We start from the raw sequence: 22,579 nt of genomic DNA, 5'->3' as shown, positions 1-22,579 counted from the left end.
GCTTGGGGGCTACTGTTCAGTGCTTTAAAATTTTGGAGGAATAATGAGGGAGAAGGTTAGAGTTGCACCTGCGGACACGCCTCCCTCCCCCCAAGAGGCATCAGCCTGTCATAAAGGTGCAAGGAGACTTGGTATAGGAGGAACTGAAATCAAGATGATGATGCTTCTGCCTGGGGCCTAGGATATATCTAAAAACAGTCACGGAATCAATTGTGTTGTAATCTGAATGAAGAAAAGCCATACTGACCAAAGCAGGGAACCTGATGATCCCTGGACCCAGGATCACGCCCTCAGCCAAAGGCAGATGCTCAACTGCTGAGCTACCCTGGAGTCCCCCGTGTCACGATTTACTTTGTTAATCCCTCTCCGCCTCCCGTATTTTAAAAGTCTTGAAAGGTTAGTTAGGTTCATATGTTAGTACCTAGTACTGTGCTGAGAGTATAGAATCTCCTTAAACTTACTATGTTTTTGTCTCATCTCTTGATGGTCATGTAATGGTCTTCTGTCCAGCCCCACTCCTAAAGTACTAGGCACATGAATCCTTTGCTTTTAGACCAGATGTTCTTTAAGGGTTCTTTTATGTTCTGTGACCACGTGTATGTTCATGGCTACAATGCTTCTCACTTTGCGGGCCACATTTCTGTGTACCCTGTTGTAAACTTTCTCATTCACATTTGAGGCAATATAAATAATGAGTACCTTAGAACAAAGGCAGAATGAGATAAGCAAACAAAGGATGGTTGACGGCATATTTCAAAGATAGCCCAGGAAGCTATAGTCTGAGAGTTGATTTTGTTTATTAGGTTATCCTTTGGGTTCTTTTTCCCTTTGATTTCCTTTCTCTTTGTATCAGATGGGCTGAAAGGTTTCAATCCTAGCTTGTATGTCCTGTGATTCTGTAGAGGGTGAACACTTGGATGGGAGAGAGGAGAATTACTTTTTATATATGTATCTTATATTTGTATGAAAAGTATGAATATGTGGATATATGAAAGTATATATATGAAATGTGTATGTATGTGTATATATGAAATAACTTTAAATTCCTGTGGAATACAGTTATATTTTAGAGAGGACAAAAGAAAATAAGATTGATCTGCTTAACATTTCTGTATTTGGGGAGCCATCCTAACTCCTGCTGTCTCTAGAATTTTAGCTGTATTCTGTCAAGGGGTTTCTGTTGTCCTGCTGATGTGCTTTTATAGGGAATGGATGGTTTTTCCTACTCAGCTACTGATAATTGGTGCATGGGAAGTTTGTATGTCTTTTGTGTCTTATGGATAAGGAATATTGAGGTGTTCAGTGGCTTGTCTCATAGCTCTATATTGCCTCAACTATTTCAAGTCTGGGTCCAAATACCTTGTAGAAGTTTGCTATAGGAATTGGTCTGAAGCTTATTTAAAAATTATTATTGTATTAGGAATCATGCCTGCTAACTGGAAGTAGATACTAGAACTGAGTACTTAAAATTGACCTAGGCTTAGTATAGTGACCGTCTGCATAATTTTAACATTTTAAGACAACTTACTATTGTTCAGTGGAGCTTGTTTTTTTAGTGGTTATATTTCACTTGATAGATGTCCAAAGTATACATAGGTTTACAGAGTTTTGCAGTTACTATTAAGGATATCATGCAAGAGAAAACAATGAAAACAAAAGGAAGTGTTTTAATTTTAGTTTTTTTTTTAAATGGGACAAATACATGCTTATAAAACAAAATTGGGAAACCGATTTAAAGCATAACTTGAAAATGAACTCACCTACAATCTTTTAACTCATATTTGTATTACTGTTATGTGAAATAGAATGGGCCTTGTGTCCAGAAGCAGTTTTGAATTTTGAACATACTTTCAGTGCAAAAAATAACCTTTTCATGTAACTTTAGGGAGAATCTGGGGAAAATTGTGATGCCCATATCCTCTTGCTGTATTTACTCCTCCTTTTCCCCCACCTTACTCTCAGTCTTTAATTTCTACTGTCTAAGTAAGTATTAGGAAGGGGTTTTACTTTACTCAATCAAGTCCGAGTCTTGTGTAACCTCAGCTGGTGGCTAAAGGTGTAGAAAGAGATGGTCCCTTAAGAGAATTTGAGGTCTCATCAAGGAGAGAAAAAGGTTTATGGGTGAGGCATGGAGAATTCTTGGTTATAAGGTCTTTTTCATAATGTCTGATACTTATGTAATTCATTGGTTTATTCATTTGGTGGTTAGACATTCCTGTTCTTTGTGACTATAACACTGCCAAGAACATTTTGCGTAAAATTCAGAATCTGAATTCTAAATTTTTATTTTTAGGAAGGATCGAGATCGTGACCGGGATCGTGAAGATCGGTCTAAAGATCGAGACCGAGAACGTGATAGAGGAGATAGAGAGCGGGAAAGGGAGAAGGAAAAGGAGAAGGAATTGCGAGCTTCGACTAATGCTATGCTTATCAGTGCTGGATTACCACCTTTAAAAGCTTCCCATTCAGCTCACTCAACTCATTCTGCACATTCAACACATTCGACACATTCTGCTCATTCAGCACACACCGGACATGCAGGACACACATCACTTCCACAGTGCATTAATCCATTTACCAACTTACCCCATACTCCTCGATACTATGATATTCTAAAGAAACGTCTTCAGCTCCCTGTTTGGGAATACAAGGATAGGTTTACAGATATTCTGGTTAGGCATCAGTCCTTTGTACTGGTTGGTGAGACTGGGTCTGGTAAAACAACACAGGTGAGTTATTATTGTGTACCACAGTACATGCTGTATTAATGTTTACTAAATGTTGTTTATTTGATTCTGGAAGTCCTTCTGCCTTGTCTGTCTCCTAGAACATCCTGAAGACTAGCTACTTTGATGTTTATAGTGCACAGAGTGGGAATCCTGTAGGGAGTGCCTATTTTCCTGAGTCTAGGGGAATATAGCAGTGCTGTTTTGTTAATGTTAAATATGGCAGAATGATGCATTCTGATCACTTTGACTCTGGGGTGGTACAAATTTGGAGGTACAAGTATTGTTTTCTATTGCTCCGAGTGTAGAAATTTGGAACCACTGGGATAGTTTTGTTTTTGTTCTTGTTTGTTTTGAACCATGTGAAAATTATCCTTTTTTTAAAAAGATGGAAGAGCTGAGTAAAGTCTCTTTATTCATGACCTCCACATCCATCTAGTTACACTTGCCCTAGAAGTAAACACTATCTTGTTAGTAATATATCTAGGGTATTTTCCAAAAATGGATGAGCCATTGTTTACTGGTCCCATGTTAACGATCTCTAGGCTGCTTCTGATGGTTGTTTTTCATGAGCAAGTAGATCCGTTAGACTATACTGTGGAATTAGAATATTTACGAATCTGATATGTGAAAAATAGTATCAGCATAATTTTTAATTTGCGTTTCCTGCTATGAGTGAGGTGTTAACCATATTTCCCATATGTTTGAGCCTGACCAGTTACAAATTTCTAAGAGATTGCAAAAGTAGCAGTCCTTGGCCATTGTAGAAAATTTGGAAAATCTGGAAAGTGTCGAAATGAATTTAATAACTTGTTTTACCATGTAGAAGTTATGATTGTACTGTGTTTCTTCCTGGCTTATTTTCCATGTTTATGTACCTGTGATCCAAGTTTATAATTGAGTGTACTGCATACGCAAGTTACCATTTAAGTTTCATATGCCACAAACCTAGATTTGAGTATATCATGGAGACATTTTGAAGGCTACAGTGGCAACCAGAATAAGAAGTTTTTAAAGACTGAGCCTTACTGAATATGATTTTTCTTCATAACTGAACGAAAATCTAGTATTGATGTTAGGAACTGAAACTGATAGGTTTATTTTTATCACCTTATGGAAGTTTAATGTGTGAAAAGATAGGACTTTAAACTTATTTTAAAGAATTATTTAGTATTTAAAAGAATTATTTCAACTAGTTTATCTACATAGTATTTAATTAGCTATTGGATAAAGCTAGGCACTGTGTCCCTTGTATGTATTATTTAAGTGTGTCAACAACCTTACAAGGAAGTTGTTAATCACCATTTCACAGATGAACAAAATGAGCCTTAGATTCATAAGAGTCTTAGAGGTTTAGTGGGTTGTCTGTGGTTATGCATAGTAGATTTAGGTGGGCTCAGCATTAAGAACTTTGTCCTATTGGCTATTGTTTATAGCCAATGCTATATTTATTTCATTCTGCTATTCTGTGGTCTTATGTGGTTAACCTTATTTCAGAGATGAGTTTCTTTAGTAGCAGTTAATGCAGAAGGTCAAGTCAATTCAAAATGAGAGGTTTGTAATTATTTGGATGAATATTTGTGGTATTTTTTGTTTGTTTTTGTATACCTAGGATTGCAGAGCAGTTGGGTTCAAAGGGAAGCTGAACAGCTTTATTTTATTTGTTTATTAAAGATTTTATTTGTTTACTCATGAGAGAGGCAGAGACACAGGCAGAGGGAGAAGCAGGCTCCATGCAGGGAGCCCGATGTGGGACTCGATCCCACATTGCAATATGGTATGTTCATACTATATCCATATATAAGAAACTAAAGCCAGTTCAGTGTGAACAGGGGGCACAGGTTTGGTAAAGAGAAAGCTTTGTATGCTCTGTATATGGACGACAGGCTTTGTAGGAGATCATAGCAAAATTTGACTCTGTATAAGGTAATAGAATAAACAGATTGGAGTTACTAATCTTAGTGAGGGGACGTGGGAGGGATTAATAAGTATTTGGAGGAAGGTGCAAAATGGTTTTGAACTTACTGAATTTGGGATACTCAAGTGGAAAGGACCGTTAGGTTAGGGATGGGAAACGTAGTTAGGATTGTCAGATGTATTATAGGTAATATTAGAAATCAGGAGAATAAATAAGACCAGTCAGGATAATGTGTAAAGTAAGACTAGAGGGCTGAGGATCAGTTTTTAGGAAGGTAGCTTCAAATGGAGGAAGAGAAGAAGCTGAAAGGAAGGAATCATCCCTGGTTTGAACAGGCCAGTACACTGTGTATTTCAGTTACCACTTCCCTTCTTCAATCTATTCTTAGAAATATGAATAGATGCATTGACTGTGCCATTTTTCAAATATTGTCTGGGAACCCTTGAAGGCTCCTGCAACTCTTTCAGAGGTCCTGGGAATTTTTTGTATACTTCAACAAAACAAAAATAGTGCAACACATTTAAATTGAGACCAGTAAGAGAATCCAAGTGTCTTCTATTAAGCCAGACATTAGAGACATGCAAAAATGCAAAACAGTGTAGTCTTCTTGCTAATTTTTTGTTTTCTTTTTTCTTACTTGGAAGATGTAATAATTTTTCATAGAAAATGTGTTAGCATAGAATGGGTATTTATTGTTAGAAATTAATATTGTAACTGCTTTTGAGTTTTAATTTCCTCATACAGTAAGTCTATTAGTTGTTTGGCATCCTTGGTTATTTTAGGAGTATAAAAGTCCTGAGATCAAAAGTTCAAAAACTGCTGAATTAGCTAAAACTGTTTATATCTTACTTTTAAAATGGGAGTAAGTTATCTGTTTCACTGGAGTGAATTTAAAAAACTTTGCAAATTCTTGCCTTGAGAATTCCAAAATTTGAGCATTCTTGCCTTGAGAATTCCAAGCTCATTCCAACGAGCTTTAAATAGCTTTAACTGAATGGTAAATGTTTCTTTGAATTTCATTTTATTTGGTCTTAAAAAGTACGTTTTGCCTTTGTAAGAAGCTTGCTGAGATTATATATGAAAACTTCGCTAGAAGATCTTTTAAATTTTGGTTTGTGGGTTTACAAGCCTAGAGAGATCCTTCTCTTTTAGGGTAGTATTTATTTCTGTTCATTTTAAGTCCTTTTAAAGATAGGCATTGTTACATTCTTAGAGAAGCGACATAGTCATCCCTCCCCTTTCAGATATTTGTAAGTGAAAACACTTATCCCCAGTGTGCACAAGTAACCTAACTAAAATGTAGTAATGGTACAGCAACCAGTATTCTTCAGGTGCATTTGTACAAATCCTGTAACCCCCCTCCACACACACACACACACACACATTTTCTGTAGTATTTGACAGGCTTTTGAATGCTTTGTTGGAGACCTATCATGACTTTATAGCAGTGGACTCCCATTTAATGTAGTGATCACTTAGATTTTTCCCATGGTTCTTACCCAGGTAAGTGAGTGAAGAGCCATGAAATTAGAGGTTCTGTTAGTTTCTATTGATGGAACGAGGAGAAAATGTGCCATTGTCCTGGCAGCCAACCAACTTGTGCTTGTTGGTATTTTTCTCTAGGTGCTGTTGAATTTGAGATTGAGTTATTGAAATTGACTTTTAAGATGGCACCTAAGGTGGTGTTCTGTTGTACATACCTCTCTTGAAGGCAGAAGAATAGGAGCTTACAAACTTAATTTGTATTGACGTAAAAGATACAGGTTTATAACCATAAGGGTTTGTGATTTCTATTTTCACCTGCATTTTGTAATTCAAATTGCATAAGAATTTATTATTTCTGAGAATATTTTTGGAGACTCAACATTTGTTATAAAGTAGAATTTTTCATAAGTTGAGTTTTTTTTCCAGTGTATAGAGAAATGTTTAATGATGGAATAGTTGACACTGTAGAGCATATTGAGCATAGCCTCAGTGGACCTATCCTGCTCAGAAGTACAATTACGTCGGATTAGTGTTATATATGGCCCCTTCTTGGCTTGGAGAGCTCATGCTATAAGTTTGGGTCTTAAATAGTAATTTGTGGTGTGCCTAATTGAGTTTTGTTTTATATTATTAGAATGCAATGAAATACTACATGTAAAATATACCTGATATGCTGGCAGAGTGGAATTAATTTAAATGTGAAATTATTTGATAGATTCCACAGTGGTGTGTGGAGTACATGCGATCGTTACCAGGACCCAAGAGAGGAGTTGCCTGTACCCAACCCAGGAGAGTGGCTGCAATGAGTGTGGCTCAGAGAGTTGCTGATGAAATGGATGTGATGTTGGGCCAGGAAGTTGGTTACTCCATTCGATTTGAAGACTGCAGTAGTGCAAAAACCATTCTTAAGTAAGTACTATCTTTAAATATGCATATTTTGTTTCTCTACTGGTTTTCTGCCACTAGATAGAGGGCTTAGGTAGTGGAGTCTCAAGTCATCCAAATTTAAAATAGTCCAAGAGTAGACCTTCTTAGATTTACCAGGTGACTTTTTAATACGAATTCTCTTTCTTGCTGGTAATGTATATAGCTGTTCAGTAGACAGCTTCAAAGGTCAGATTTTAGTTATTTGGTGCTGTATGTTAGGTGAAATGTATCATTTAAATGTGATAGAAAAGTGATCTTAGTAAATGATAGTTTCTTTTAGAATGTTGTGTGGGATGGAATAGAAATTATTTGGGAGATAGGGCTTTTAATGTTAATTATACAGCTATTATCATACAGATGTTATGAGCTAAAAGGAGGAATCTTTTGTTGTGTAATAGAGTCTCCCCAAAGTCCTCTTCCTTTATAGCTGTGGGGCACGATTGACTATCATGTTGAGCTTTTTTGTAATATTTTCTTTAACTGTCCTAATTTTTTTTCATCTTACACTTATATTCTGCTTAAGTTGTGGAAATGTTGTGTTGCTGGATGGTAATTCTTTTGAAAAATTTACCCTTTTGTTGCTTCTGTTTATTCTGTATATATGTGACATCTAAGTCATTTTTTAAAAAATGATTTGTCACGATGTAATCTCCCTGCGGTTTTTTAAAAGACAATTTTGGAAAAAAAAAGTTACATGGGTAGTGAGATGAGTCACTGATGGCAAAAATATATGTAATCTTATAGGGAAAATTATATATTGTAGAAATTTTCTTTTTTTTCATTGTAGAAATTTTCAAATGTATACAGAAATACAATAGTATGATGAACTTCCATGTGTTTATCATGCATCTTTGACCATTGCCCAGCTTGTTTCATCCATATCCCAACCTTTTTCCCTGCCCCATATAATTGGAAGCAAATCAGACGTTTTATACTTTGATCTGTAAATATTTCAGAATACAGAGGTCAGAGATACAGTTTCTTATATAGTTACGATATTCACAGGTTTAAAAATCTCCTTATTCCAAACATCCAGTCATTCAAGTTTCATGTCAGTTTTTTTCTAGTTTCTTTGATAAGCATTATTAGAACTTCAGGTTAAAGAGTTAAATATTGTTTTTAATAGTAGCTGGACAATTTACTTAAATCAGCTTGTCTTTATGATTTTAGGGTATGTTTTTGGTTTATATCTTAAGTTTCATTGAGAGCATCTTTTTAGTTTAGTGATTATCACATTGTTCACTTTTTATTGTATAATTTTTGAAAGAATTACATAAAATCATAACTTAAGATTTTATACTAATTTAAAATGTATATAATGTCAAGGACTTGAGGACAATAAAGGGCAGGCTTTACTCCTCTTTAGGAGAAATGATATAATTATTTTGACATTTGATTCACTGTTGAATTTTTTTGGCAAACCACAGTTGAACAGGGAAAACGAATTTGGAAATTGGGGAGAGGAAAGTTATATGCAATATTGGGTCTGTGTGTGGGGGGGTAGGAAGTGGAAGGTTTTCAAAAGGTATACTTGTGAAAGATTTTGGTTCGGTTAATAGGGAATGACAAGTAACATAAAAATAGATTTGATAGATCAAAATGAACCTGTTTTTGGCATTGTGATGTTTTCTTACGGAATGATTCCCAGAGGCTATAACTAAACTTCAAGCAAAAATCCCCACTTAATTCTGGACAGGGCAAGCTTACTGGGATATCTTGGAGAATCTGAAGAGATAGAAGCTAATGTAATACTGTCTTTATGTGATACTAAATCCAATATAAGAGTATGGAGCAAGTGATAGTTTTGATAATAGGGATGCTTCACTAAATGGGAGTATAAATCCCTAGATATATTTTGTATAGTTATCTATCAACTCATTTTTTTGAGAACCCCAGATGTTAAAACAGCCCAAGACTTAAGGATCAGTAACATTAATCAGTTGGGTAGGAAGAGTGAATACCTGCGACACCTATCAGTCTCCTCCTGGAGCTTTTCTCATACACTATTGACCTTTGAGCCATGGAGAGGGTAGGAGCACCTCCTGCCCCCCACAAATCTGTGTTTAACTTCTGACTTTGCCACAAATTACCTACTAATAGCCTACTGGTGACCCCACTATTAACAGTTAACACATTATGTAGGTATGTATGTATTATCTACCATATTCTCAAAATAAGGTGACGGAAAAATCATGAGAGAAAATACATGTACAGTCCTGTATTGTATTGAAACAAATCTGTGTATAAGTGGACTTGTGCAGTTGAAACCTGTGTTGTTCAGGGGCAGTCGTGGATGTAAAATGCCCATGTATCCATTATTTAGTCAGGTAAAAAGCTTCTAATTTTCACCATAGAAGGATGGTGAAGAGGACTAACTTCCGAAGATTCTGTATGAGGGACTCAGAATTCAACCACACTTTTCCTGATTTCATTATTGACAGTAAATACACTTTTTTACTAATTAAATTTGTTTGAGAGTACTTTAAATTAGTGTATCTTTAAATCTCTGTGTACACTGAGGATCTAAGGTATCGGGACGCCTGGGTGGCTCAGCAGTTGAGCATCTGACTTTGGCTCAGGGCGTGATCCTGGGGTCCCAGAATCCAGTCCTGCATCGGGCTTCCTGTAGGGAGCCTGCTTCTCCCTCTGCCTGTGTCTCTGCCTCGCTCTCTCTCTCTGCGACTATCATAAATAAATTAAAAAAAAATTAAAAAAAAAAAAATAAAAAGTAATCTGGTTCTTGTCCCAATAAAGTAAATACAATTTCAAATTGTGATTAGGCTTCTGAAAGAGAATACTGGGGTTTGTGTGAAAGCATGATTTGAAAATTCAATTTAGATTGGAAAAGAGCAGATGGAATAAAGGCCTGAATTGAAAGTGATAGTTCAGCAGGGTAGGGATTGGGGTACAGGGAGCAAAGCTTTCTTGGCAGATGGAACAGCATTTTTAAGAATTTGGGGGGGGGGACACCTGGGTGGCTCAGTGGTTGAGCATCTGCCTTTGGCTCAGGGTGTCATCCCGGAATCCTGGGATCGAGTCCTGTATCAATCAGGCTCACCCCCACAGGGAGCCTGCTTCTCCCTCTGCCTGTGTCTCTGCCTCTCTCTGTGTCTCATGAATAAATAAATAAAATCTTAAAAAATAAAAATAAAAAACTTTTTTTCTGAAGGGAAAAAAGTATTTTTTACTTTAAGGGACACTGCAGTCTGTGTATTTTTTAAAGTATTCAGATGATTTGTGTTAAGTCAGCATTTCCATGCCAGATCACTTGAGATGTTACAGGACTGGCTTATGGACTGTATGAATAACTAAAGATTGATTTCTTTTTTTGCGTAAACTCTTTGGGAAACAGAGTTTGTGTCTCTATCTTTATACTTGCCTTGTGGATGGAATTTCAGGAAAAAAAAAAAAACCCTGAGATGGAAAAGACAAAAGAGGAGAGTGAAATTTGTCACTACACTGTAGACTGCGGGTGAATCTGACATAATCGTGAAAAATGGGTAGCTTTTTCATGAAAAGACATTTTCCCCTGATTTCTTGGTGGAGAGTGTGTAATGATAGGGTGATTTGGTGTATATAATTTATAATTTGCCTTCTCTTTTGAATCTTTTGCTTTTGGTATCAGATTCATTTCAATTTTGGGATCTGTCACAGGCCAAGGAATTGATCTGGGGTAATGTTTATGAAGCAGAAAGTGTTGTAACTCTTTGAAGGACATGTGTTTTGTGAGACCTATATTATCCTGAGTTGTTTGTATATATTGCTTCAGGACAAGCTGCTGGAAAAATCAGGAAAAGTTACGGACAGGACGTATTTTAAATCTATAATTGAGTGATAAGAATGAACAGAACTTAGGGTCTCACGGTGTGATAAACCCCTTGTTTACAAGGAGAAAAGGGAGAGGGAGAAAAAGGAAGGGAGAAAAGTTTTGAAAAACTAGCCAAAGAAGTACTATTCTATGCAATATGTGTCAGAAACTTTATGCATTTTTTAATCTCAAAAAGGCAATCTAGACAAGAAGATGAAAGAAAATCTAAAAATATTTAATAAGTAAGGAGATTCCAGTAGAAACACAGCTACAATAAGGAGCTGGCTGGTATAGTACCTTTGAGGTTGACACTGAGAAGAAGGATTTACCTGGCATTGCTGTAGCAGATTCTTTGGGCTCCTGGAAATAAGAGTTATTAGAAGCACTAACTGCATAAAAAGACTACTTAGAGATTCCACAGTGGGTTTCCTATAAGGTATCCTCCTTATAAGGGTGAGTTGAAAAGAGAATCAAAAGGAAATACATCCCAAACCACAGACTAAGATTACATGGCCGGAGTTGTGTCCCAGCTTTGTCACTTATTAGCTGTGATCTTGGCAATGTTAATTAACCTCCCTGTGATTATTGCTTTTTCAGAAGATAGAGGTGATAATAACTACCTCATACGGTGTTCTGAGATAAAATAACGTTAATTCGTGTACAGCCCTTAGAGTAATTCCTGTCGCCCAGCAAGTGCTAAGTCAACAGTTCTACTTTTGTTGCTGCTGATAGTGGTGGTAGATTTTCAGTTTGGGAAATTATTGAATCTTTTAACCAGTTAACCCAGTTAATTAAGAAGAGACAATAAAAACAACTTAATAAAGTTCCTTTTAGTGCAGCAATTGAATTATAATTTGGGTTTTAACTGAAATTAAAACTTGATGTTACTTGTCTCTGAAATGAATGAATAAATCCAAATATTCTTTTAGAGCTAGAGGTAAGCCCTAGAAATAGGCCTGGTACTTAAAGACCATTAATTATATAAACATTGATTATATACTAATTTATTGAATACCTGTTACATGGCAGATTTTATTCTAATTCAAGTATAGCATTGGAATTAGATAAAGGTAGTTTTACAAAGTCTTTAGTCGAGGAGCGGTAATAAAGAATAAATGTGGTTGTTTACCACTTGCATGTTTTCTGTCAGACTGAAAACTCATCATCATCACCTTAGAGTTAGAATTCTTTGGCTTTTGTTAATTCATGAAAACGAACTTGATTTCCTAAAGGTATGCATATATTATTACATTTGACCTTTGTGTTTATGCTTAAGTACTTGGCAAGGGTTTAGTTATAGAAGGCTCTTTGTTTACAGTGCTAACATCTTACGAAATATTAAATAGAACCTATACATTCATAATAGCTTTCTGTAAATTCTTTTGCGAGGATGATAGGCATTTCCTTAAAAACGTGAGGAATGGGCAGTGTATTTTGAAAAGAATTTAGTTGCCTTCTGTTGTTAATTTCTTAGGCATTTCTTTTTGTTGATTTGCATAGCTAACTGAAACATACCACATGTATTTTAGCTGTTTGCCCAAATAAAGCTGTATGCTTTGAATGCTGATCTCAGAACTGTGAGGCTATTTATATAGAAGTGAGGTTTGAGGTTTTGTTTGCTTTCTTTTTGTCTATTTTTTGGTAGTAGAAATGCATTGAAACATTGTAGATTCCAAATTCAAAATACTGTGTGGTGCCTTTCCATGTGACTGTTCACTTCTAGTAGTTCTCATTGTAAGAAATGCTATATATAGGTTGTGATTGTAGTAAGTTTAGTGTTTGAATGTATCAAGTTGAACTTGACCCTATATAAATGTATGTTTATCCTTTTACAAATGAAAAAAACATGTACATAAAGGAACTGTGTTATTATCTCTGGTTCTCTTGGGACTTCTTGGTTGGGGACTTAAGCTGTGAAGCAATGAAGAAGATAGTTTGACTCAGTCATATGAATTGTGTAGATGATTTCACAGAGGAGAAGGTATTTCATCTGAGCTGAGAAGGGTAGAGAGACTTAGATAGGCAGATTAACTAGATGAGCTAGGTTTTAAGTAGAGTAGAAGTTCCCATGCTACCTTGGTTCAAAGTTTCATGCTTAATGTCTCAGTCTTCACAGTACCCCGTCCTGAAGAAATAACTCAGAATTCCGTTTATTTATTAGTTTAGTCCTAAAAACACAGTTAAGTATTTATGTTCTAACAACTTAGTAGCCTTTAAACAAATACCACACATATATTGGAGGAAAAATCTTTTTATTTCATTATTAATCACCATTATCTACTAGTGTGGTATCTTTGCCAGTTGAGCACAGCAGTTTCTTAAACTTTAGAGTCGGATGGACACTGCCACCTTTATTTACTGTTTGTTTTACACTGATATCTGCCTAATATTTGCTTTTTATTAGAGCAACTATCAAAAATTGAGCTTTTCAAAGATACCATCTTTGAAAGGAATATAGAATAATGAAATACCTCTGCCAGTAGTATTATGGCATTACATGTTGAGTATGGAAAACAATAATATAAATTGTTTTGAATCATAAGGGAAGAATATAATTATTATTCTCTGGAAATAAGATTTCATTTAACAAATTTAATCAACTTACTGTAGCAAGTTAAGTTACCTGTTTATATCCAAAGAAGGAAGTAGTTTACTCTTCTCTTTACTGGATATATAAATAGATGTTAAAGTTCTACAGTAATCTAAACTTGGACTGTGCTAGGGAATTATACATAAACTGCCCTTTAGGAAATCTTAATATTGAACAACGAAATGTCTTATTTTTTTTAACTGCTGTGTTCACATGGATCAGGTTTGTAAGGGTTTTTGTTTTAAGATTTTATATATATATTTGAGAGAACAGAGAGAGAGCGCACATGAGTGAGGAGGGGCAGAGAAAGGGAGAAGCAGACACCCTGCTTGAGCAGGGAGCCTGACGTGAGGCTCCATCCCAGGACCCTGAGTAATGAATGACCTCAGCCAAAGGCAGACACTTAACCCACTGAGCCACCATGTGCCCCCGCGTAAGGGCTTTTTTTTTTTTTTTTAACACAAGTTCATAGAACTTACGTATATTGAGAAGTACAGTGTTCTAGCATTATGGACACAGAAGACTTTAAAGGTAACAGTGAATCCAGAAATAGCCAGATCACCTAAAAGAGGTAAATAACTTTGTTTTAAACTGATTCATGGGGATCCCTGGGTGGCGCAGTGGTTTAGTGCCTGCCTTTGGCCCAGGGCGCGATCCTGGAGACCCAGGATCGAATCCCACATCGGGCTCCCGGTGCATGGAGCCTGCTTCTCCCTCTGCCTGTGTCTCTGCCTCTCTCTCTCTCTCTCTCTATCATAAATAAATAAAAATTTAAAAAAAAATAAATAAACTGATTCATGTATGGGGCAGCTTCGGTGGCGCAGCGGTTTGGCGCTGCCTGCAGCCTGGGGTGTGATCCTGGAGACCTGGGATCGAGTCTCACATTGGGCTCCCTGCATGAAGCCTGCTTCTCCCTCTGCCTGTGTCCCTGCCTCTCTGTGTCTGTCATGAATAAATAAAATCTTTAAAAAAAAAATAAAATAAACTGACTCCTGTATACTTAGATGATCCTGTCTTTATTTTTGTACTTATGGCATATAGAAATAACTTGATATTGGAAGAAATTGTTGGAGGAAGGTAATTTGATGACTCTCAGTAGCTCCTGATTCACTGTGAGCATTTTTAAAAGTTAGTAATTAACCATAATGTTGGCATTGTGAAGGATGGGTAAGATGTCGGTATTCAGGCTCACTGTATTTATAGTAGTGAAAAGAGTTGTATTTTATAAAGTCCCTATTCTATATGTGTTTTTTTCTTCTGATATAGTTCCTGGTAAGTGCAAGCTGTCTTAGTTTTGTCATTCTTCTTCTTTTACTGTTGTCATTCAAAAAGTATTCTACTGCAAGGAGCTGCTTGCTTTATTTATTTATTTATTTATTTATTATTTATTTATTTATTTATTTATTTATTTATTTATTAGAATGATTTTCTGTATTTATTCATGAGAGATACAGAGAGAGGCAGAGAAACAGGCAGAGGGAGAAGCAGGCTCCCTGTGGGGAGCCTAATGTGGGACTCGATCCCGGGAATCTGGGATCACGCCATGAGCCAAAGGCAGACACTCAACCACTGAGACCCCAGGTGTCCTGAGGTTGCTTTACTTTAAAAAAAATTTTTTTTTTTTAAGTGATCTCTGTATCCAGTGTGGGGCTCAAACTCAGAGTTCAAGTTGTGTGCTCTACCGACTGAGCCAGCCAGGTGCCCCGTCTACGGATAGGGGCTTTACACAGAAATAGGTTATATGGTAGGGAGGAAAAAAGTGAATAAATGTTTTTTTGGTTATGGTCTATTTTAGAGGTCTTGATCTAGTATAACTTAAAAAATTCTACATACCTTTTTGTGCAGGCATTTTAATATGTGTAGTTTTTAGTGCAGACACTCATACGACCTGATTGGATTGTAGTGGGTTAATCTAAGTTTTAGTAGTAAATAGTAAAAAAAAAAAAAAAATGCCTTAAACTTTTTTAAAATTTTAATTTAAGGGATGCCTGGGTGGCTCAGTGGTTGTCTGCCTTCAGCCTAGGGCGTGATTCTGGATTCCCAGGATTGAGTCCTTCTTTGGGCTCCCTGCATGGAGCCTGCTTCTCCTCCCTCTGCCTGTGTCTCAACCTCTCTATGTGTTTCTCATGAATAAATAAATAAAATCTTTTAAAAAGACAAAAATAAATAAATAAATAAATAAAATCTTTAAAAAAAAGTTTAATTTAAAACCTGTATGTTTATTCATCAGTCTTTTAATATAGGACCATCACCATTTCCTTGAATATAGGCTGTTTGGAATTCAGTTATGCAATTAAAAAGTCTAGATCTTAACAGTGGTATTTAAACTTCACACACTTGAAAAATACACAGGTGTTACTTTTCTGGAATTCAAGAGAATTGTCTTTAGAAATTCTGAAATTCCAGACTCCCTTTCACTCTTTTGTAGTTATGTCATACATTTGATAGTTTCGTGTGTGTATGAGACTCATGTTTTTCAAGCTTTTGTGAAGCATGTAACAAGAATCATCTATACAACTCTTTTCTGCACTAAGAGCTTGTCATTTTATGTAAATATAATTACGTTGACCCAGCTGGTAGAGACAGACACGTGGCTATAACACAGTATGTTAAACAGAGAGTAAGGTTATTCCAAGGATTTATTAGGGAAAGGTTAGTTAAGAGCTAGTATAGAATTCTATTTGTAGTTATTTAACAAGTGCCAGATAATTGGTATAGTAGGTGCTTTGATACATTCTTTTCTTTCATTTAAGCAAAAGCCACCATATTCACATTTTACAAATGGTGCTTTAGAGAAGTTGATGTTCAAGATCAAATGCCAAGAAGAAAGTAGGGGCTTTAACTTAGGTTTATCTTGTAACAAGGGTGCATTTTTTTTTTTTAAGATTTTATTTATTTATTCATGAGAGACACAGAAAGAGAGTGAGTAGCAGAGACATAGGCAGAGGGAGAAGCAGGCTTCATGCAGGGAGCCTGACATGGACTCGATCCCGGGCCTCCAGGATCACACCCTGGACTGAAAGCGGTGCTAAACCACTGAGCATCCGGGCTGCTCACAAGGGTGTATTCTTAACCACTCAAAGTGTTGTTCCTCACCATCCTCATTCCTCATCTCCATGTAATTCTCTTATGTCTAAGTATTTGTAAAGCTTTCCTAGGTAATTTGGAAAGCAGTAAATCTTACTACTCAAATTAAACAATGCTAGTCATTTATGATAAACTTGGAAGCAGTTACCAAAAATTTCTTTGGGTCGTGCTGAGTCAAGTTTTGGATTCTTTAGAAATGCAGTTTTGATTTATCTGCATGTGTAGTTACGCTAGAATAAAATCTATACTTTGAAAGGTAACCAAATCCTAACAGTATTGCAAGAGCACTACATAACTAGGATTTTCAGTGTTGGAGCAGGGATTGGTTCAAGACATGGTTGCTGATTTCACTTAATATTGTTCTAGAACAGTAAATATAAAGATGCTTTATTATTTTTAATGACTGTATATTGTTTCATTCTTTTGATGGACACTCAGATTTGTAGTTTTTGCTATTAAAAACACTGTCCTTAGTACCCTCTTAGAAAACCTTGTGTACACATTTTTCTGCAAATGCACAGGTATATATTTGAAATGAATTACCTTCAGATGAAATTGGTTGAGTCACAGGGTATGTTTGAATTTTATTAGATTGCCAGATTGCCTTTTATAGAGATTTATCTACTCTGACCAGTAAGGAATGAGCAAATGAGTGTCACTTTCTGTATCCTTGCCAACAGTGTAATATGGAACTTTTCTTTGTCAGTATTTTAAGTGAAAAATGGAATATTACTGTTTTAATTTGCATTTCTTTTGTATGAAATTGAGCATCTTTACATGTATTTTTGAGCCATTTGTGTTTCTTTTTGGATCTGAGACTAGTGCTTTTCTCATCTTTCCAGAATTATTGCTACTTGCTTGACAGTCATTTTTGTAAGGGGCTATTTTAAAATGCATCCCAATCACAGAGAAGGTAAATTTGAAAAAAAATATACAGTATTACGGGAGTAATAAACTTGGTGTTTGTTCACATTCTTTGCCCATCTTTCTGTGGTTGATTAGTTGGCCTTTTTTATATCGACTGTAGAAGCCTTTCACAGAATTAGCATTCTGGATATAAGTTGCAACTTTCTTAACAAAATTGGCATTCTGAATTTTAAGTTCCAATTTTTGCTCACTTTACCATGTTTCTTTGTTTATCACACATCATGCCATGCAGAAACTTGAATTTTATACAAGTGTTCTTAATTAAAGATGTATTCAGTGTATTGAATAATTCTATGAATCCATGTGTTCTAGTATTTTGTTTTACACATCTTGGATCAATATGGAATTTCTTTAGAGAGATATAAGGCTTGAGATAGGGATTTAGGAAGGTTCAACTGTGTCTCTAAGCACATTCCTACACCAGGGAACATAATACTAAGTTATTGGGAATTGTTTCCCCCTATAGACAGTTTTTCATTACTTACAACTTGAGCATTAGTCCTTGACATTCATTAAACTTACAAATAATTTGATACAGATCAGAGTTCATTAAACAATTTAGAATTTCTGGTGTGCATTTTAGGAAACCATTTCACCTTTTTGTGGTTCTTTTTTCTTTGAACCAGGCAAGTTGAGGAATTTTTCAAAAAATTCTAAATATATGTAAACACAAAACTAAACAATCAGTCTGTAATGTTTTATCATACCGTGTTCATGTTGGAATTGATGATATTGGCTAGGATCAGGGCTAGCAGCTGGCTTGTAGTTGTATTATACCATTTGCACGTGCCTGTTGCAAAAAAATACTCAAGCTATGTAAGCTCGTACTACTCAGCATAAAAATTATTTTTTACATGTTTTAATGTTTTGTGTATTTTATTAATTAGATAGTAGTCATGGTTGAAAATATCAACTGTTTCTGACTTATTTTTCAGGGATGTTTTGCTGCTTTAGGCATCTACTTAATCTGCCTCTTGTTTAACTTGATTTAGGCTAGTGATTTCTAATACTTTAGCAAGCATATTAGAATCAAATACATGAAAACTTGTTAGAACAGATTGCCATGCCTCATCTTCAAAATTTCTAAGTAGGTCAGGGATGAGACCCAAGTTTTGTATTTCTAACCAGTTCACAGGTAACACAGAAAACTTTTTAGTGAGTCTTTGTTTTAAAACAGAGAAACACTGGATAATAGGGTATCCAGTCAAATGTAGAGTTTGACTCTCTTATGCAGTTTAGTCTGTGATTGAAACTTCAAAATTAGGTAATCACAAGTTTTGTTATTGTGACACTATTTTTTGTGACTGATGCCTGAGTCTGGTTAAATATTCCATTAGTACTATGGAGGGTATAAAACGTAAAAGGAAAATGGCTAAGACTTTTATAGGATCTCCGGTACTTGGTTCTGCCTTTTTCTGTGCTTGGTGTTTGGTCACTTTTTTTTTTTTTTTTTTAAAGCGGGGAGCTTCATATATCTAGTAGTATAGCAAATCATTGGGTAGCTTCCCTTTTTTCTTGAGGTTAATAAAGGCTTTAATTACACACACACACAATGCCACGCATAATTTAAAAAGGAAACAAAAAACAAGCAAAAACTGTAAAAGACACAGGTAAACATTCGTTCCATACAAAACAACAGAAAGAATCAAGTCACCCTGAACACAAAAAAAATCACCTCAAATAATGTGCCATAGTTGCCAGTAAATCTGGTAGTGGCTTAATTAGGCAAAGCATGGGACCTTTCCTTCTGTTTTTTTTAGCATGAGTAAACAACAGTGACAAGGGCCAGAGAGTCTAGATGGAAGGACATTCAGAGAGGGAGGGAAACCTGGGGAGGATAGGTGTGTGCTCTTGCTCTCAGCCTCCCCTCTGTTCTTGAAATGGGCCAGGTCAGTTGATTGGTCTGTGTTGTTTTGACATTTGACCTATTGAACTTGGTTGGGTCTTAATCCCCTCTATCTTGCCGGTGAACAGCATGTCTATAGTTTGAGCCACTTAATGTACTTTAAGAAAAGACCAGTGTTCCTAAAATCAATTGCTTATGTTCATACTGGCACACTTTTTTATTTAAAACTTCAAAACTTGGGATCCCTGGGTGGCGCAGCGGTTTGGCGCCTGCCTTTGGCTCAGGGCGCGATCCTGGAGACCCGGGATCGAATCCCACATCGGGCTCCCGGTGCATGGAGCCTGCTTCTCCCTCTGCCTATGTCTCTGCCTCTCTCTCTCTCTCTCTCTCTCTCTCTCTCTCTCTCTGTGACTATCATAAATAAATAAATTAAAAAAAAAACTTCAAAACTTCACACATACAGCACATACAAAAAAATTGAATATGAATATGATACAATGGAAAAGACTGCCTGAAGTCTAGTAATCAAAGCATGCTGGTAGGAGTCCATGATTGTGGCGATGTACAGCAAAAGAATTGTCCCCAAACTCAAGGTCTAACAAGCTAGTTTTCCGATAAAAATATGTATGTTTCTCAGATGTTCATAAGATATACCAGCAGAGACAAAATTAGAATTTTTGAGGTGACACATGAGAAAGATGTTAGATGGCAGAAATCTGCTCATTTTGGGACACTTAAAGAGAGGATTATCCAGAAATAAAGCAAGATGGGGAGGAGGAAAAGGACATAACTGTTTTGGGGAAACACTTTTTTATCTGACTTGCATCTGGTAACGGGTTGATTTTTCTAAAAATTTCTATATAGAAGATCCAGATGTATTTGGGAGGTCTAGCTGTTGCCCTGATTTAAAACAAAAAGCCAGCTGGGGTGCCTGGGTGGCTCAGTTGGTTAAGCCTCCAACTGTTGATTTCATCTCAGGGTTGTGATGAGATGTCCTGTCCTTCAAGCTCAGTGTGGAGTCTGTTTGACATTCTCTCTCTCTCTCTCTCTCTCAATCATTCAGTAAGTAAGTAAAATCTATCTAATCAATCTATCATCTATCTAATTAAAAAAAAAAAGGATGCCAGTAGTTCAGTCAGTTAAGCTTCTGCCTTCAGCTCAGGTCATGATCTCAGGGTCCTGGGATTGAGCCCTGCTTTGGGCCCCTTACTCAGTGGGAGGCCTGCTTTTCCTCCCCCTACTCCCCCCCCCCCCCCTTGTGCTCTCTGGCTCTCTTTCTCAAATAAAAACAAAAACAGGATCCCTGGGTGGCTCAGCGGTTTAGCACCTACCTTCTGCCCAGGGTGTGATCCTGGAGACCTGGGATGGAGTCCCATGTCAGGCTCCGTGCATGGAACCTGCTCCTCCCTCTGCCTGTGTCTCTGCGTCTGTCTGTCTCTCTCTCTCTCTCATGAATAAATAAATAAAATCTTAAAAAAAAACAAAAAAACAAAAGGCCATCTAACAGGTCAATTAAATCAGGGAAAAAAAAAAGTTATGGCTAAGAGCATCCCCTGCAGTCATTTCAGAGGACAAAGAAAGGGAAGAGTAGTACTGTTGTTTTAATATTAACCTGTTTTCGGTAGATCACAGATGTGTTTACAAACTACTCCCCCTCCCCCCTTTCCAATCTCCACTCCCACACCAGGTAACTTTTGCTGTTGTATTTATATGTATATTTTTCTCGGACTTTGAGGAGATTGTATTAGTGTAGGAGGGGCCCAGCAATGGGCATCAGTGCGCTGATACCTAGTCTTAAACTATTTAACTGGTTTTGAGACCCTGGGAAAGTTTACTAATAGTGAATTTCCTACATTGGAGAAGCAGCAATATTGATTGTATTTTTCTTTTTTTAATTTTTATTTATTGATGATAGTCACAGAGAGAGAAAGAGAGGCAGAGACACAGGCAGAGGGAGAAGCAGGCTCCATGCACCGGGAGCCCGATGTGGGATTCGATCCTGGGTCTCCAGGATCGCGCCCTGGGCCAAAGGCAGGCGCTAAACCGCTGCGCCACCCAGGGATCCCTATTGATTGTATTTTTAAGAGACCTTTCAACTTTATTTATTTGAAAGAAGGAGAGAGCTTGCATGCAAGCGTTGGCAGAGAGAATCTTAAGCAGACTCCCTACTGAATACAGAGCCTGACTCAACTTGGGGCTTCATCCGGACCCTGAGATCATGACCTGAGCTGAAACAGAGTCGGACACTTAACTGACTGAGCCACCCAGGTGTCCCTACAGGTGTAATTTTTCCTGAAGCTCTCTGTTGCACAGACAGCAAGCTTCCTATGCTCTTGTGATGCAGTAGAGGTAAGAGTAGCATCTCATAATTGGATCACTGAGTGATAATCAAGTATTGAGACATCTGTTATGAGTCTATCTCCGGAGTCTGGAAGTCAGGCTTAGTTGACTATTTAACATAGTACATATTTTATGCGTAGTTTCTAATAAAACAAGGCAAATAGTCGTTCATTAATGTACAGTATCTCTTCTGCCATTTACAACATTTCCCCTCAGAAAAATATAAAAGAATGAGTATTTGGGTTAGCTGTGCTTTTGAATGCCTCTCTACTTGTGGTGTCTGAAGGTTAAGGAATGTATGGAGGAAAAAGGTCAAAAAGAGTGGCTTTTTTATTTTAAATGAGTTTGAAGGAGTTTTCAAGTTAAAGCCTGGTACTTTTGTCAGTTCTGTGACTTTTTCACATTTTTAATATGTGAGACTGAGGCACATTTTTACAATCTGAGAGTCTTATAAACTGGTAGCAGTTTGGTGGTGGTTATTGCCTGTGAATGCTTGAACTTGATCTACTTGTACATCAAATAAGTAATGTGCTACTGTTGAAACTATGTGTACTGGGTTTATTTACTAATTAAAATGTTTTCAGAAAGATTACAGTGGGATTCCATGTTGAATTGAGTAAGCTTGGAAACTGAATAGCATGGTGTAAATTTTATAGTATTTAAGCAAATACTTATCATTTGAAGAGTCACTAGTTCATTTTTTTTTCCCCCTGCAAAAGACCAGATGAGGTCTGTGGGATCTGAGGAAGTTACTCACAAGTAGATGGAACTGTATTATGTTTTGCTACTGAGATGATGTGCAAAAGGATTGCCTATCTCATGTCAGTAATTAGCAGCTGAAGTCAGAAGAAATTACTAAATGTTCTCAAATAGATCAGAGATAATTTAAAGTAGCTAGAGGCTATAGCTGATTCATGCACTGCAC

The 22,579-nt window shown here is 36.6% G+C and overlaps 1 protein-coding gene across 1 annotated transcript in view; it reads left to right on the top strand.

The window, feature by feature from the left end:
* DHX15 (DEAH-box helicase 15) overlaps window positions 1-22,579 on the top strand; it is a 59,898-nt gene that overhangs the window by 5,475 nt on the left and 31,844 nt on the right. Inside the window, exons 2-3 of the mRNA XM_055326245.1 lie at window positions 2,294-2,729; window positions 6,845-7,038. Of these exons, the coding sequence (XP_055182220.1) occupies window positions 2,294-2,729; window positions 6,845-7,038 (630 nt within the window). The remainder of the gene's footprint in view (window positions 1-2,293; window positions 2,730-6,844; window positions 7,039-22,579) is intronic.

Source organism: Nyctereutes procyonoides, unplaced genomic scaffold (assembly GCF_905146905.1).
Source record: "Nyctereutes procyonoides isolate TBG_1078 unplaced genomic scaffold, NYPRO_anot_genome, whole genome shotgun sequence".
NCBI classification, from domain to species: Eukaryota; Metazoa; Chordata; class Mammalia; order Carnivora; family Canidae; genus Nyctereutes; species Nyctereutes procyonoides.
The sequence above is the reverse complement of the archived record's forward strand: the minus strand, read 5'-3'. Positions and strand labels throughout refer to the sequence as shown.